The 19,241-nt window shown below is 43.4% G+C and overlaps 1 protein-coding gene across 1 annotated transcript in view; it reads right to left on the bottom strand.

The window, feature by feature from the left end:
• The window catches only part of F7 (coagulation factor VII), a 236,896-nt gene extending 232,403 nt beyond the window's left edge, over positions 1-4,493 (bottom strand). Inside the window, exon 1 of the mRNA XM_086934404.1 lies at positions 4,061-4,493. Within this exon, the coding sequence (XP_086790530.1) occupies positions 4,061-4,130 (70 nt within the window). The 5' untranslated portion in view covers positions 4,131-4,493. The remainder of the gene's footprint in view (positions 1-4,060) is intronic.
• Between the last annotated feature and the right edge of the window lie 14,748 nt (positions 4,494-19,241).

Raw genomic sequence — 19,241 nt, 5'->3', positions numbered from 1 at the left:
ATGCATCTGCCAGTGACCCACTGATACAGGCTGTCATGACCCGCGTCCGCTCGAACTCCTGGCGCCACCTGAAAAGCACGCCACAGGAATCGGATCAACTCCTTCGCGACCTGGCTCCATTTCAGCGGGTTCACGACGAACTTTCCATCAGTGATACGGGTCTTCTTCTGAGAGGGGGGAGGATCGTCATTCCACAAAAGTTACGTCAAGGAGTCATCAACCTGGCACACGAAGGCCACAGAGGGGTAAACGCCACCAAGAAAGCGTTGAGAGAACGCGTCTGGTTCCCCACACTGGACCACATGGTAGAGACAACGTTAAGAGACTGTATGACTTGCCAACTTGTCAGCAGAGAAGAACCACCAGCCCCCCTCCACATGTCCGAGCTACCAGACGGGGTATGGCAGCAAGTTGCAGTCGATTTCTTTGGCCCACTACAATCGGGACAGTACATTGTGGTCGTAATGGATGAATATTCGCGATTCCCGTTTGCACACCTAATACCATTGACCAGAGCCACGGCAGTCATTCCAATTCTGGATGAGATCTTTGCAGCGTGGGGCATCCCCCTTCGAGTCAAATCTGACAATGGACCCCCGTTTAACAGTCACGACTTCACAGAATTTGCAAACCATCTCAATTTCAAGCACCAAAAGATTACTCCCCTGTGGCCCCAAGCCAACGGCATGGTGGAGCGATTCATGGGACCCTTAAAAAGGCGATCCAACAAGCTGAGCTAATGCACCGGGACATTCAACAGACTCTCAATGAAGTGCTAAGGGCCTACAGGACCACGCCCCACAACACCACAAATCAGTGCCCGGCTACCCTCATGCTGAGGAGAGCACCCCGTACCCGGCTGCCCACGACAAACACTGTCTCACAACCTCGGACCATCACTGTCGACCATGACACCCTGGTCAACATAGATCAGGAGAAGAAACTCAAAATGAAGACGTACGCCGACCGGCGCAGACACGCCAAGGACTCCAAGATACAAGAAGGAGACTGGGTGATAGTCCGAAGAGATCGACGAGCGAAAGCAGACAGTCGATATCTTGATATTCCCCTGCAAGTCAGCAAAAGGAAAGGGACAATGATCACCGCAAAAGCTGACAACAAGCAAATAACAAGAAACATTTCATACTTCAAAAGATGCAACTCACACAACCATCAGCGAGCATCTTCGAGTCAAGCTTCCAGTGATTCGCTAAGTCAGAGTGACAATGCTGATCAGAACAGAAGCAGCCCTCCACGACCTACCAACAGCACTGATCATCATCACAGTCGAGTGGCGGAACGAGAGAGCCGCCCCAAGCGCCAAACAAGAAGACCCCGACGCTTGGTTGAATAAATCTGAGGTAGGAAAGACTCTGTACAAAAGGGGGAGATGTAGTGTCGTAGTGCCTGACCCTGTATTCAGACAGGACAGGCAACACGAGAGGAAACAGGAAAGGGTTGGCTAGTCTGTGGGCAGTTAAGTGCTGGCAGGCAATAAAGAAGCAGTGAACCAGTACAGCTCCGACTCCCGTGTCATTATTGCAGGGGTGCAGCGCGACATCTCTAATCTTTTCTGATGTGTGGTAAAGCACAGGGCTGTGCTCTTTTACATTTTCTGTAACGTGATTTACAAATATTCCTACATTGTGAAAATAAATTCCTTGTCCGGTTGGACTTGGACAAATATAAGCAGCTCATTAAGGCTTGGCTTATTATCTCTTTTTCTTTATCTATGCACTGCTTTGGACCACTGTCTGCTTACAATTGTCAATAACCCTTGGTCCACAGCCATTAATAGGGTCTCCCTTGTTTTCCAAAAAAACTCCTCCTGGTCAGGTCATGAAGCATAGAATTGTGAAAATGACGAGAAAGAGGGGAGGAGAGTCAAATGTTATGTCCAGGGGACTGAGGGTGTGGCAATTAAAATTTAGTAACAGGCAGGATTGCAGGGAGCTGTGCTTAATTTGTAAATAAATGAGTACCAGTTTCCAAAGCTCTGCTCAGAAGCAAACAGCTGGTGAAATCAAAAGTTGACATGCCCAATACTGAGGCTGCGTAGTTTGCATAGGCCTAAATCCATCTCATGCATCTTTAATCCACTATCAGACATCCCCTGCTCTTTATATCATGCTTCCACGTTCCTGCTTTCTCCCTCTATCAATGATTTTCCACCTTTCGCTTCTTCCCGTTTTCCCTTTGTGTGTTTTCTCTTTCTTGCTCTCTGTCAATGTCTGATGAGAAAAACTTGGTGCTGGTCCCCAAAAATGAGTGCCATTAGCCCCCTACGGCAACCACCAGCTCAAATGAAGCACTGGAGGGGAGATGCTATACTTCCCACATGATGGCAAGTGATGCATTTCCAAGATCTCATATCACATCAGAAAACATTGCCGTCACCAATAATTAGCAATATGATGAATACTTTCTTATTTATATCTATGTAGAATAATTTATGCCCATTTCAGATTTATTATTCCATCAGGGTATTTTTGCATGCCTTATTGTTTGTTGCTCCTTGAAGTTAAATCTCTAGCTAGACCCACGTTACTGTTTACCCTTTATATACCTACGCAGGAAATAATGAAAGTAAATTATGCATTCATGCAGAGGAAGAAATACATGAGAGACATCAAGGGGCGAGTGATTACCAAGCAGAGCATAAAGCAGAGATGGCAGGTTTAATGAGTGAATTGTTGGTTAAAGAAGTGGAAGAAATACATCTAAAGCTTAGTTTTCTCACTATACCAAGCATGTGATCCTGTGTAAGTCATGATGTTTATCACCACATACCTTTTGCTGCAAACCTATACGGTGCTGAAACAGTCTTAAGTGCTATGTGATGCAGTGGACGGTTATACTTCAAATAAAAAGTAGCATGCAAATAAATTAAAAATGCGCATGAACAGTCAGTATAAATGACGCACTTTTTTTTCAAATGTATTAAAAAGAGGTCTAATACTGAAGCAATGTAGAACATTGCCTTTTTTGGTACATGAGCCACAGCTCCTAATTTTCTACCAACAAAAAACACACATAAATGTTGAAGTGAAAAAACATTATGCAATCAAAATAATTCACAAATCACGGGACCAATACTAACGGATATACCTTTTGATGAGATCCAAATTCTTCCTCCTGCTGGACACTAGCATGAGAGACCAGCAGACATAAAAATGTTGAAAATGTACATATTAAAAATCACCATTAGAAACCAATGGAAACGACGAGGCACCAACAAACATGACTTAAATACGAGAGTGATGAAATAACATTGATTTTCATGCGTGCAGTCCGCTTTGTGTCCAAAAACCCTTTTGGTAGCAAGTAGCAGTTATACTCCAACTGCTTGCTGCTCAGTAAACATCAAAGGAATCTCTAGCGGTGGCAACAATCATGGCTGCACAGGACAGAAATATTCACGGGCACCAAAATCAAAGTATCCCCTATCAGTGAACCAAATAGCTGGAGAAGTAGCTCACGTTTGAAAATCGGGGCAGTTTTGAAATTCTAAAGAAAAACTGTATAGGTGTTTTGCAAGGTATGGAATTCCGCCTGCATTGTTGCTTGCTGCAGGCAATGTTTAAAAGAGAAATAGTAAAACAGGGCCACCCGATCATAAACAGGACCACCAATAAGCAGAAATTTGGCCCACACACTGACCTGTCAGACCAGCCCTTTGGACATTGCCAAATTACCCTATGGGCCAGTCCGAATCTGCTTACTATCAAAACCCATCTCCTAAGCACATTAAGACGGCTTGATCAAATATTGACATGGGCATACCTACGCAATTTGGTGTGATCTAAAACGCCTTTTGCACACAAGCAACTAAGTTAACCTGCTTCCCCTAGGTGACGTGGCAGCCCGAAACTAGCTTGGAGTAATTTAAAAGCCATAAAATACATAATTAAATGTACTAGAACTAGACCAAACTGTTTGTAACTGGGGCTGGTTGTTGTAAGAGTTGTTAGTAAGACTGAGTTGCCTATACATAGATTTGGTCCTGATCGACATAGCTGCTCTTGAGGAGGCATTCCTCTGGGCGCGTGCTCTACTGTACCTGCAGAGGTGGAATGAAGGGCTGCCAGGATGAAGCAAATGGCCGCCGCTGTGCCTCGCCTGGAGAACATGACGAACTCGAAATGCCAGCCCTGCACTGGCACGCGTATGTTTCAGAAAGGCAAGGATGGGCCAGAGTTCTGCGTATTTGAAATTTTGGAAGAGTGGGGGAGGGCGGGTTAACAACTGTCACATCACAGCAAGTGGGACCTGCAGTTGGAGAGTGAAAGTTTGCTGAGCACCTAGCAACTTAAAAGACAACTCTCCCACCCCTGGAAAACAGGAGCTTGCTGCATGGGTGAAGGAAATCAATTCAGCTCACTGTGTCGAGGAACCTTCAACATTTCGTCTGTGAAATATGAGATGAATTTCCTGCTGGGCTTTCTTTACCATACGATAGAGGTTATATTCAGTAATGTACCTTTAGTAGCAATTTAAAAAGATATATAAAATAAGAAGCAAGGTCTTGCAGTGATTCAGAAAGAGAATATTCTGTCCCAAATCAGCATTACACTGAACAGATGAAAACACGGGTTAATCAATCTGATGGAAAATGATTAACTCGGGCAAATAGCTGTGGGGCTGGCCAACCCTGTTAGTTACTTGGTGGACAACACATTATCTTACCTTTGTCGTCACTGCAAACATGTCAGTGTTTCAACACCGTCGTACTGGCACCAACATCTGACCCCAAAAGAGTTGCACAAGAGAATATTGTGTCACCCGAGCTATGCTTTTCTGGATGTGAAAATGTACTTGTGCTTTGGTCAAAGAACGTGAACGTTGGAGCCCATTGGAACACAATATGTTACTTTGTGTTTCTTTGTGGACACCCAGTCATTCCGCTGCAAGTTCTTCCACTGACGTCAAGGGAATAAAATGCAATTCAGACGATTTTTTTTTAATAACACTGAGTGAACGCAATGTAATCAACTGAGGGTGTAAAACGCTCCCAAATTTAATATACAGATTTAACTTTCTAGAGAAAAGGCTACAAACGGTGGCCACGCTACTGGTTCACTGGTCGCCATTTGTACGTTGTGGTAATAGTTGAGAAGTTAAAACGTGGCTACGTAAAAGTGACCATCATATGAGTACATTAAAAATGTTACATTTAAAAAAACGTTTTTTAAAATAACAAGCTTTTCAATTGGGCCATGCAAGCTGGTATTATTACTATTGTTATAATTATTTGTGGCAGGGACAAGAATAAATCCCCATCTAACCAAGAACTCAAACTTGAAAGTAGTGACAATGTTACTTAAACAATTTATAACTTAAAAAAAGCAGCAAAAAATATATCAGCATCTAATTGGGCACACAAATCAAAATCATCTCCTCTGCTACTTTGCCCACTTCACTGCTTTTGACAGATAAGCAGAAGGCTCCAGGAAGGGGTGGAAATCTTTGCTGTGATGGAGGAAGGGATGGCCACGGATCACTGAAATTATATCGACCTCAAAAATATCGAGTTACCATAATATCGTTGATAAAATATCGATGGACAAAATATCGACTGGCTATCTTTAAACAGTTAAGTACTAAAATATCGACTCTAAAATATCGAGTTACTAAAATATAGACTGTAAAAATATCGTTTTTTTTTAAATGTCTTTAAATTAAGTTAAAACTAATGTAATTATAAATATATTTATTATAAACTTACTTAAAATTATTAAATTAATGTTATATTAATAAATATTTATTGTAAATAAAAAAAGTACATATATATTTATATAAAAAAAAATATTATTAAATAAACATATATAATAATTTTACCGTAGCATAGCAAAATGGTTAAAATTTATTGTAACAACTGTAGTGAATTCTACAATAGCTAAAGCGTTGGATAGCGTAGGGGTAAAATTTACTATTCCCACTCCAGTGGGTGCAACAGTAGGGAAAGCGTTGGATAGCGTACGGGTAAAATTTACTATTCCCACTCCAGTGGGTGCAACAGTAGGGAAAGCGCTGGATAGCGTAGGGGTAAAAATTACTATTCCCACTCCAGTGGGTGCAACAGTAGGGAAAGCGTTGGATAGCGTAGGGGTAAAAATTACTATTCCCACTCCAGTGGGTGCTACAGTAGGGAAAGCGTTGGATAGCGTAGGGGTTAAAATTACTATTCCCACTCCAGTGGGTGCTACAGTAGGGAAAGCGTTGGATAGCGTAGGGGTTAAAATTACTATTCCCACTCCAGTGGGTGCAACAGTAGGGAAAGCGTTGGATAGCGTAGGGGTTAAAATTACTATTCCCACTCCAGTGGGTGCAACTGTAGGGAAAGCGTTGGATAGCGTAGGGGTTAAAATTACTATTCCCACTCCAGTGGGTGCTACAGTAGGGAAAGCGTTGGATAGCGTATGGGTAAAAATTACTATTCCCACTCCAGTGAGTGCAACTGTACAAAAAGGCAAAACTTAATAATTAATTATAATTTATAGAAATATTTGTACCAAGTAAATTTAATTTCCTATACCAATAACTTTTATTTACCAATTAATTTTAATTTCATGGACAATTAAGAGCCCGGCCGAAGAGTGGTAGGTAGGGTTGTCAGCGCGGGGACGCACTGTTCTCTGTGCAACTAAGCGCTCAACAAATGCCATAAACTAAACTAAACTAAACTAATTAATTAATTATTGATTTACTTCCCACCCTATTCCCCTATAAACTCACAACCCGCTACTGAAACTAATTTACTATAAATTAATTATTTATCAATTAACCAATTATTATTAATTACCAATTATTTTTTATCTAATTACCTATTATTAATGATTTTACAATTAATATTAATTTACATAATTAATTAATTATATTTAAATTACTTCCCACCCTATTCCCCTATAAACCCACTACCCGCTACTGAAACGATTTTACTATAAATTAATTATTTTCAATTAATCAATTATTATTAATTACCAATTATTTTTTATTTAGTTACCAATTATTAATTATTTTATAATTATTATTATTAATTACATAATTAATTAATTATATTTAAATTACTTCCCACCCTATTCCCCTATAAACCCACTACCCGCTACAGATTTATATCACACAATTATTAAAAATTAGTAAAAACTTACCTTATTTTCCATTTTCTTTTGTCTATATTCTATCTAGTCGATATTATGTCTAGTCTATATTTTTGATTCGATATTTTGGCTATTAATATCGATATAACTCGATATTTTTGTAGTCTATATTATGTCTGGTCGATATTTTGTCTAGTCTATATTTTTTTCTCGATATTATGTCCAGTCTATATTTTGGATTCGATATTATGTCTGTTTACCGATGGCCACTGGGCTTATAAACCTAAATTGCCCTGGCATCACCCTCTTGTCCCCACCACCTTGAGATAAGATTTTGCAGAGAGGCAAAAAAAATCAATCCACTCATGCTCCTATTCTTGAACAATCTAGAGGTAAATTGACGAAATAAATAGAAAAAGCTAACATTATGGCGCTCTGGCATCTTATGTTTCTTGATGTCTGCTCTGTCTAAGAGATGTTGAGGTAGGTAAGGGGTTGGCTGCAGGGTTTACCGACCTGCTGGTGGTCCGGACATTCTAGTCCTATCTCGCTGTTGCTCATGGACAGATGGATTCGTAGGGGCGAGGAAGGGTTAGTGGTCGGGTTCGGAAAGAGGTGCATAAAACAGGAATGGTGCCTTGAGAGTTCCCTTGTATTTCATTGTAAGTGAAATTTATGTCATGCAAATCGATTTTTCGAATTGTACAAACTACAAAACAGACTTATACTGACTGTCTAAGCATGCCATGAGGGTTTCTAAATATATATTTGACATGAAGTTCTGGTATAAACATTTGTGCAACCTGAGTATGTTTTTATGTGTTCAGCTTGAAAGTAAAGAAAAGTACGGTCTACTATATAGTTCAATGATCTGTGTTCTGCTTATCATAGTTTTGGAGGGAGGAAGGAAGGAAGGAATGAAATCAACTGTAACACACGGTAGTGCGAACACTATTGTATTGTGTAAAGCGCTCGGATATCCTTCGGGATCAAGTTTGCGCTATATAAAACTTTATAAATAAATAAATACACACACTTCAAACACTTTTTCCTGAAAGATGAGTTACTACACTCGTTCCAGAAATTCTGGGGCAGATTTATCATTATTTCACGCAGCGCAGCAAGCTAAAGGGCAGGAATGCGCTGTATTTAACAAGATAGAGTGCATTCTTGTTCTTTTTTTGTGCTAGCGCTCAATGTGCTGCTTTCCACCAACGTGAGCGCCTTTGCACCGTGGTGCAAGGGTGCCTGCTTTGCAAACAGGATTGTTTTTGTGCAGGAAGGGGCACCTTTCTTCACAAAAACAATTCTAAGTTAAAAAAGATTTTTATTAGTCATAAAATAAGGCATCAATGCATAATATATGAAGGAAGTAGAGGAAATAAGGGAAAGGGAAGGGGAAACAAACAAAAAAATAATAATAATAATCACGCAAAAACAATTCTGAGAGGCATTTTCCTCTTCCTAAGTGTGTTGCAGAGTACAGCACACTGAGAAAGAAGAAACGACAAGGAGAAATCAAGATAATTCTTCTTGTTGCGCCTCTCCTGGGAAGGCTAAGCATTTTGACGCATTCCCTAGGTTCACCAGTGTTTGTAAATCTGGGAATGCGCTAAAATACATGGGTGGATGTGTGGGAACACCCACACTCCACCCATGGAATGCCACCCTGGGGAGGAGTAACGCAACACAGCGATTTCCGCTGTGTTGCGTCACTCTAGATTTATCAAACCATGCAGGGCCACGGAAGAGGGCCTTTCGTGGCTTGGTAAATCTTATTTAGTAGTTGCGTTACCCTTGTTCTCCCTTGCCTGGCGCAAGGGCGTCGCAACTATGGTAAATATGCCCTTCAGTCGCCTGCTTACTTTACTGTACACAGTAACTGGAAACAAATGCTGTAATCTTTTCGCCTACCACTTATGCATCTATTTTAGCTAGGCCTGGAGCCCTTTGTGGAACTGAGAGAACACCACTACACTTTCATGAAATACTCCAAAGCTCCCCCTACTGCTATGATCTTCAAATAAACACTTTCTAGACTTTTCCCTCATCTATCCCTCCAGTATCCTTTTTAACCCCTTCCATGCGGCCGCGATTCCCCTGGTGTGCTGTAAACAGTACGAACAGGGGCGGGCGTGACGAACCCCAGCCGTCATCAGCACACGAGCACCGTAGTGCTTGACGGCTGGGGTTCGTCATCAGCATGGAAGGGGTTAAAACAACTCACATGTGCATTGCTGAAATTAACTTCATATTTCCCTATACTAATTTACCACTAATCCTTTTTGGGTTTCGGGGTAGCGTGCTACTCACCAAAAAGCTCTTTGATGCCTTGTGACAGGTAGTAACCGCTATATAAATGCAATTGCATTTACATTTGTGCATGTCACAATCATAACTGGACACCTTGCTACAATCCTCTGCTCAACTCCTGATTGGGATTATTAATGCCTGCTCCAACCTCTTTAATTCTTGAACTCAATCAGTTCTCGATTCTACTGAAAACTCCTTATGTTAACTTGACTAATCTCATCCATTTTTGGCATACTACGGATCTTACTGGAGCCAAATGGCATTGTAAAACAAACATTTGCAATGCACTGGGTCTTGCATTCTTAAAAGTTAGAGCCAATTGAGAAATTGGAGTTTGCGACCGCACCATGTTCAGTCGCATCCAAATAATGCAATGAGAGCCGCCGACCTGAGGTCGGCCGGTTCCCAATCGGCAATGGTGTCGGTCGGAGGCATCTCCAACTGACATCGTTATAAGGGCCTTTGTGTTTTTTTGTAGTGCCCAGACGTTGTGATAGAGAGAACTGGGCACATACACAGGACCCTTCTTACAAATCACAACTGTACAGTCTTAGATTTTCAAGGATGTACATAGGAAAGTAGCCTTTGTTAGTTTCTGCACCAAAAATAGCTGTGCAGACAACAAACGACCTAACGTAGTGCAGCCTGAGCTAACTCTGATGGGATTTAGAAGAGCAAATGGTTAGCCGAGTTTGTTTCCAAAACATGTAGACAATGGGGTGAGGCGCTTCATCCACAGTGACTTTAGGGCTGGAGGTTTCCTAGTACGTTATTGTTTGTGGGCAAAGTCTTCGAAGTAGGGACATAAAACATAAAACAATTTTCACACATATTTACCACTGCCAGTGGAGGTGCTGGCAGCGATGAAAATCTGAGGTATACTTCCAAATTGAGAGGATAGATATAGAAATCAGAGGACAGAAAACTGTTTACTGCCAACAACAAAAGTTGCACAGGGCAATACAAGCTGAGAAAGCGCTAAATCAAGAAACACTGAAGCCACTGATGTGATGTCATGACAAAGGATTACGTGGAGCTAGTTGTGTGACTGTGTGAGCTCCCTGTGGGCAACTAGTCTCTCGTAATAAAGAATCTCTGTTGTGATTGAATCAGCATGGATTCCTCCCCTGCGGCTAGAAAAGACAAATGCTCCACATTTTATGATCGTGTTACCTCATAATTTTGTAATCTTTTTATATGTTAACACTGTTTAGGAAAAGGTTGTATCTTATTAGTACTAATTTAGTACCCAAATACCATAATAAGCAACTGAAAGAGGACCAGTGAACCTTTGCATGTGGCCTTCTACTGCGCGGCAAGACTGCTCAGCACGATTTAGTACCTTTCGATCTGGTTGAGCTAGAAACAAGTGTTTTTTGGTTAAAATCTGCAGATTATGCAGCAGATGAAGGATTATGTGCTAGAGCTAATCATGCCGAAAACGGTGCAGCGGCAGAATCGCATAATTCTAGATGACTTTGCTCATAATTTTCAAACTGTGTTGTATTCAGGATGCAGCACTTCCCCCATCACATCTTCTTTTGTCTTCTGAAACCTGCCACATGTGAGTACAGTCTTCCTCTTTGCTTATCTATGAGTGTGTTAGTGGTGGTTACTTTGGGTAGGGCAGTCATCATGGACGGACTGGAACTAACTCTCTATACCTAAATGTGTAAAAGGCAGACATTGAAATTAAACATCACGTTGAACTCTGTGGTGAGAGCGCACTCTCAATCGATCTTAATCTACTGTGGACTTTGAAAGGTAAACAGTTAGCTTGACCTCTCTGTGGACACCACCTAGAATGCGGGGTTCCATCTGTCATTGATGTTGCTTGTTCTATGTCCTGAATAAATCCTTCATGTTCCAGTAGGGTGCAGGAATAACAGCCAACTTGGGGACGGTGTGCCATACTACATAAAACAAGCATTGGCATAGCCAATAGGTCTCGCCTTTGGGACCTTATAAGTATTTAGTTATGCAGCATAAAATCCTTACTGCAACAACATTAACTGTTGCATGGCTAAACACTTATAAGGTCCCAAAGGCAAGACCTATTGGCTATGCCAATGCTTGTTACAAATGCACTCGGTCACTCAGTTTTGCACTCCTGCATCCATTTATCGATTCTTGTAGTTCACCCATTCCTCAATCTACAATTTAAAAAAATGCACAAACCATAAACATTTGCAAAATAATTAAAAGAGTAAAAGTCGACTGCAGTGTCAAAGCTAACAGGAAGCATCTTTTTGAACTAATCTTTTTGCCTTTGCTTTTAGTCAATGGAGTGCATTGGCAATATGTAAAATTGCCAATGCGGTCTGTGTGTTTAAGACAAAAGGTGCCAAGGCGGGGGTCTGCATAGTATCGTAGACATAGGGATGCGTGATCACAGGATCTGGGTGCAGGATTTAAAAAAAAATTAGCAATCACAACTGACGGACATCTGTTGGCTCCGCAAATTAAAAAAATATATTACAAAAAATAAAAAATTGGACTGGCCCGAAAGCACATTTTATCATGCGGAGTAGCACCACAGAAAATGGCGGCTGCCAGGCTCTTTAAAAAACTTTAAATAAAAATAAAAATAAAACGTAAAGGACTGTAAAGGAGAGGAACAGCTGGAAGTGGGTGTGGGAGAGGGGGCAAGGAAGCAACAAAGGGGGCTGGGGAGAAAAAAACTTTTTTTTAAAGTGCAGCAAGTGAGGGGAGAAATAGGAGAGCTTGGGGAAATGAACCAGCAACAGAGTCTGCAAGAGGAGGGGGTGTTTGAAAGGGGTAAGAACTCCACAAGTAAGAGCTGGAAAACGTGCATTCATGGAATACTGACAGAGAAAATAAGCTTTGTCAAAGCAATAGGTCTAACCAGTGCTTTAAATGGGCCGGTACTCACCGGTACTGAGTACCGGCACTTTTGAATTTTAAGGCCCTCAGTACCAGCACTTCTCATTAGCCAGAGAGAGTACCGGTACCCTAATAGACGGGACTGAAGGCTCTGGTTATGTCTCTCCTATAGCACAGGGTAGATGCAGCTCTGCTTCCCAGGCACTTGTAAGCGCGCCAAGCCTCTTGCAGAGTAGCTGCTGGACATTCCAGCAGCATCCATGTGAATGGCCTGAGACTGCAGGGGTCACGCTGGGATTAACAAGACAGGGTCCAGACAGACCATTCCCTGTTGATCACATGCGCAACGACTATTCAACTGAAAGTGCTTTAACCTCACCCCGCCCCCTCAATCAGGTGTGTAAATGGGTTAAGTAAGACAGTCCGTAATCCAGTCGTATTTAGGATATTGATGGCACTGACTGTACTAAAGCGAGTGGCAGCCCAAGAAAATCCTCTGCCTTTGCCAAAGCCGGTTTTCTTTGCATATTTTTGTTTAGGACAGGAGCTGCTTCTCTTTGTGAGCCCCTCCAACATTAATCACTGTATTTACAAGATACCAGTGACTGACCTGAGTACTGGCTCTATGGGTGTGAAGGTAGCCCTGCCAATAGGGCAATGAATTACAGGAAACGCGGCAGCACTCTAGGAATAAGCTACATGACAACTAGCAATGGCTTTGGTTGGGGATAAAGCTGAGGTGAACATAACAGAGGTGGGATGAATGTAAAGAAGTGAGTGACAGGTGAAGTTAGGATTGCCACTTATTTTCTGATAAAAAATACCAGCTATTTGTTGAGCTCTGTATTCATGAATCGTCTTAGAAAATGTATTTTTTTTAAACACACATTTCTGTAAAGCCATAACTCTGGTGCCACACACAACTGACACACATACAGACAGACACACAGACAGACCCACACACACAAACACAGACACACACCCATACACACAAACACAGACAGACACACACACACACACACACACACACACACACACACACACACACATGCACACCCAGACACATGCACACCCAGACACACACACACTGACATACAGACAGACACACATACAGAGACACATACAGACACACATACACACACATACAGACAGACACACATACCGACAGACACACACACACAAACACAGACACACACCCATACACACAGACAGACACACAGACGGACAGACACACACACAGACACACACGCCCAGACACATGCACACCCAGACACACATACAGACACACACACACTGACACACACACACACACACTGACACACAAAAGACAGACACACATACATACAGACAGACACACACTCCTACACACAGACAGACACACACACAGACACACACGCACACATGCACATCCAGACATATACACACCCAGACAGACACACACACACACACACACACACACTGCAGAACAATATACTGGCCAGATGGCAAACTTAAGGGATGAGTACAGCATGGAGGGGAGAACAGGAGACAAGTAGGGAAAAACACTGAGGTAATTGGAGACTTGTGGAAAGAGTAAGCAAAAGGTGGGAGAAAGAGGAGCAGAACAAGGGAGATAAGCTTAGAGGCTGGGTAAAGATGAGAGGCGAATGGAGAGGACATGCCTATGTAAAGGCATGGAACCAGGAAGAGCCTGGTCGTCGGGAAAAGGGCAGTGGCATTGTTTTAAATGGGCTGGTACTCACAGGTACTGTGTACCAGCACATCTTATTTTTATCCCTGTTAGTACCGGCACTTCTCTACTGCTGAGGAGAGTACCAATACTCATGAAGGATAGGCTCACTGGCTGCTAGTGCCGGGGAGCACTAGGCTGTCATGGTTGGAACCTATTTGACAGCGACGGCGCTTCTATAGTCATGAGCAGAGCCGCTTTCGAACTATTCTGCGGGGGATCATTTGCATGATGTCCCTGTGTGCACCATCACACTGTATTGACAGTAGAGGGCCCATTTAGGCCCTGTGCTGTTAATCAAATTCCCACTATTGTGTGCATTTGGGCAAACACAGGTAAGGAGGCAGCACATGGACAGCGGAAATATAGAAAGTCATGGGAGGTAAGGAGTTTAAAATGGCTTTAATCCCACCTGAGACTTTTTGTGAGTGTTTGCTTATGTCTGTGTGCTTGCTAACTTGTGTGTGCCTGTTTTTCTGTGAGAGAAAAGTGAGGTTAAAGAGGGAGAGAATAACGACACTCAGGAGATTTTAGAGGGAGTGTGAGGGAGTGAGAGTAGTTAGTATTGTGCCAAACAAGACAAATAACAGTATGGCATGAAAATGCAGCAACTATTACAAAACGAGGAACTGCTCACATATCATCCTGTTTGGATTTCATTTTGTGTAGTGAGTTAACCTGTTTCGTTTACATAAACATATTTTTCATGTGTTTAGATAGTGGCTGCAACTGGTACAGAATTCATTATGTATCATCATATGTTGCTCTTAGCCCCGCCCGTAGCCCCACCCACTTGCTACACCTCTAGCTCATATTAATGAGTACCTGCACTTATTTTTTCCCATTTAAAGCACTGGGTCTAACCTATACTAGTTCTACTGGCTTCGTAATTTTTCTGGAGCCATGGTGTATAGCACAATCAATGCTGGTCGCATCGAAATTTATTTATTTTTTGGTTGTTTTTTTTAACTTTCACCCATGCTGCACTGCTGTACACACTCGTTTGCACATGAGTTTCCATCATTCAAACTCAAGACGCTTCTCACTTTCTAAGGCATCTTACAACTGCATTGCTAGGGTCAGCCAAAAAACCTGTCCAAGACTTAAGATCAGGCTCTTTCAGCAAGGAACGGGAAGAAGAGGGACTGAGCAATGGTTGTAATGGGAGAGGGTAGGGGGCGTACCACCTCGTCGCTGATGTACAAAGATCTACTTTGTGGAGGATGCCGGGTAGACTGGGGATGCCGGATAGACTGGTGAAGAAGAGTTACAGAGGCGAGTGGGTCGAACGCGCGAGTGCGGGATGGTGCAGGCAAGAGTAAGTTTGCACTGTGTGGCTACTGCTCCTTTACCCCTTTATTCCTCTTTACAGGACTTTGGGTTACTCCAGCATGTTGCAAACCTCTTTTGACGTCTACCTTACATTAAACCGCCAGGTGAACAGCTGTTCCTTTACACTCATCTGTCCTCCAAATCAAGTTCTAGTTTTCGTAGAGAACGAGCGTCACTGTGCAGCTGAAGGTCACACGGTTCCGCCAAAGGGACAAATGGCCATTTCCAGAGCATGGAAGAGGCCCCCCTTACGTGCTGCCCGACCCCACCAACTGTACACAGGATTAGCTCAGCCTTTGACTGGCTGCTTGCTTCCTTTCTTGATGTGCAGCAGCTTTGTGGTCAGGGACTACCGGCCATCCCCCTCCCCTGCCTTGCGCACCCCCACAATTATTAGAAACTGGACATGAGAGAGGAGTTTCTTTGGAAGGCGGGGGGTCTCACAACTGGCCGTATTTATTAAAACATGAAAACAAATTTAAAAAAATGTAAATAAACATATTTACACAATCATTTATGCAGAAAAACGCAATTGACATTAGATTACAATCCATGTAGACAGGTATCAAAGGGCTAACCTTAACATATTTTTAATACAAAATATTTCCTATATGAATCCAATATTTTGAATCATAATCACATATTGTTAATTTTTCTGCATATCCTATTTCTGGGCCTACGGCAAGGTCGCTAACCAGTGTCAGATCCTTATCAAACAGCCACACCCTCACGTATGAGTGCGCATGCACAGAGGTCCCGTTTACCGAGAAGGTACTCCCCCCCCTCCCGGACGGTTACCCCCGTACGCTCTGCGCCGTTTAATGACGTCATAGTGCACGTGCGGGGTGGCCAACCAGCCTAAAGAAAGCGTGACTCCCCCCTCCCTCACACCCATACAACCAACCGGATGTACCGCCCATGGAGTTCTAGGAGAGACTACTTGTCCCTCCCCCTGGGCGACCCCATTCAAGAATGGCGCCGCCCCCTAAGGACCTTAAATTGACTGCTCACCATTCATGACCTTACCGCCACAGGCCAGCATAGTTGCCCGACTATTTAGCCCCCCCATCCTCCTACTCTGCAAGGTCATGCCAGGGCTAAAACCCACTAGCCATGCCAAGATGTTCTTCAAAAATAAGTTGTTGCCAGCACTAGTCAGGTGAACCCCATCTTGTAAGAAGCACTGTTCCCCCCTGACACACCCATGTGGTATGTTTTGCAATTGAGGTGACCGAAAAACTTTCTCTATCTTATTGTTGATCCTCTTTACCGAGTGATTCAAAGCTTTGACAGAATCCCCCCCTCCATCTGAGTCTAGGAATCATCTGGGACCAAACTATGGTGCAGCCCTTGCATGTTTTAGCTAACCAGCCTACCTCCGAGATTATCTCTTCCATCAGGACCCTTCTGACCAGGTTGTTTCCACCCAAATGTAAGATAACAACTGTGGGCGGTGGGGTGTGTCTGTTGAGCAACTCCGTAACGAACCCCCTAAACTGACTGAGGCAAAGACCCCCACCTACCATGAACGGAGACCCTGAAACCTCCCGGTTCCGTCCTCTGTCTGTAATTATTCGTAAGAAAAACAGATTTAACACGTTTCACATAAGAATGACCAATAACTCTTGCAACTTGTGTCTCCTTTTCCTGTGCATGGGTCCGCCCTGATGAAGATACTTGCTGGTGATGTGCTGACGGCAGTTTCCGCCTTGCGTGACAGGTTCGAGAAACTGAAATACAAGCAAACAAACAAGACAGGCATCAGCGTAATTATTTGCCACCCTCACAACATGTTCAGCCGCACATAACCCTTGTAACAGTTGGAAGACCATCTCCCAATTCTCTTCACACTGCTATTGTGTAACCCTCTAGCAGTTGATTCAGTGGCAGCCCCTATTCTGAACAAATGTGTCCCAAAATCTTTCGGATTTAAACCCGCCTTGTCAATTGTCATAGCCAACACCCTTTTGAATTGAAACCTGGTAAGTGGGGTACTATCTGCATGCATTAATAATGCCCCCCCTCCTGCACCTACTCTCTGGTTGAGGAAGGCCTCCACTTACATCACTGGGCAGCATGGATTAGTTCACGCCCGATGGAGTACCAACCCCTCAACACGGGCTTCCTGATCAGTTTTTGAATTGCTGATGGTAATTACCAGTGTATCACCTAATATCCTTGTGTGTTCAAGCTGGAGTCCAACTAGCAGGTGCTGCTTATTGCTAGCCATCAGTTCCCCTACACGGAATGCCCCATAAAAGGCTAGTGTAAAGGAAGCTCTGAACAATAGTACCTCTCCCGATGAACAGCAGATGCCACACAGGGCATTTAATAGTGATGCCAGCCGCTCTAAACCTATCGGTTGTCTCGTGTTCGTGCTCGTGATGATTGCTTGGAGGCACCACCACCCCTTTAGCGCTAAGTATGGGCCGAAAATTCATTTCGCTCGCGGAATTTGCGTATTTTCCGCAATTTTGCGATCCGCGAATCTCGCAAAATTGCGGCAAAATCTGCGAATCCGCGAGCGGGACGAATTTTGTTCAAGAAGCACTTACAGGGTTACAGCAGGTGCCACAGTTGAAGCTAATTACAAAAAGGTTACAAAGAAATTAACTTCAACTTGGGCACCTTCTGTAACCCTGTAAGTGCTTCCTGAGTGGCGCCTCCTTGCCTACTTGCAACTATTCTCTGACCCTGCTCTGACCCTCGAAGCAGGGTCAGAGAATAGTTACAAGTATGGCAGGAAGCTCCTGCAATAGGAAGCACTTACAGATATAAAACAGGTGCCCGAGGTGAAGGTCAAATTCAGTAGTGCTTGAATCAGCCCAAAACATTAGTGAGCACGGTCGAGGCCTGGCAAGTGTGCTTTAACCCTATATCTGCCATCGAAAATTTGCTGTAATACTTGAGGGAGGACTTTGCATCCATGAGTTTCTCAAGCGCAATCCCCGTGTAGTTCCTGTGACCAGGAGGCTGCTTTCTCCTCATCTGCTGCCCTGCTCGCTCTCTGACCCTTTATACACAGGAGGCATGTGAACACGCATAGAAGCCCCGCCACCACAAACTAGCGGTATCAAGCGTCTTCCCGCATTTTCCAAACTATGATGGGCAGCTCACTCAAGGGACCTCGGCGCCTTTTGGCGCGGTGGCAAAGTTACAGGCACACATGGTGACTGGAGACAAATCTTCTGGCCCTTTACGCAGCTGCAGTGGAGGAAAAGCACTATACATTTACCCAACGAGGTAGCACTTACTGATTAGCCACTAGCAAGGACTCCAGTTAAGTATGGTGCAAATCGCAAAACAATCCGCGATTTTGCCGGGAAATCTGCAAATTCGCAGATTTTTTTGCGATTTCACGCGAATTTGTGGACCGCAGATCCACAAAATTCGCCCATACTTATTTAGCGCCTTCCTCACAATTAAACTATTCATGGGATCTTTGGTACCCCTAATCTGTGCTAAGAAAGAAACAGCTGCCACGTGCCGGCTGGCTGTTGCTGCGGAGCGACCTTCCTTGTGTAATGAATCTAGGTATTGAGTGAAATTCCCTGCCTAATCCCATCTCTCCGCCCAACCTTGTTCCAAAAAAGTGTAGTAAGACAAAAACGCCCCTTCGTAAGCGGTTTTGGTCCTGGGGGCTAGGCTAGCTGCCACGAGGTTCTGTAGCTGGGGGCACCAATCTGCCAGAGTGTTGCTGGAAAGTGTGTAGGCGTCGCGTCTGAGGATGGAGGATGTTCCCTGAATACCTGCATCTTAAAGTGAGAGAGTGCGTCGGCTGCATTTTTTAACACCCCTGGGACACGTTTGGCCCTAAACTGTATGTTAAGTTTCATGCACACCAGCACTATTTCCTTCAGTAGGCAAAGTATCATTTTACTCCGTGCCGCCTGCTGGTTGATACATTCAACTACTGTCATGTTATC

Source organism: Lissotriton vulgaris, chromosome 8, assembly GCF_964263255.1.
Source record: "Lissotriton vulgaris chromosome 8, aLisVul1.2, whole genome shotgun sequence".
NCBI classification, from domain to species: Eukaryota; Metazoa; Chordata; class Amphibia; order Caudata; family Salamandridae; genus Lissotriton; species Lissotriton vulgaris.
Note: the sequence above shows the minus strand (reverse complement) of the source record. Positions and strands in the feature narration are given on the sequence as shown.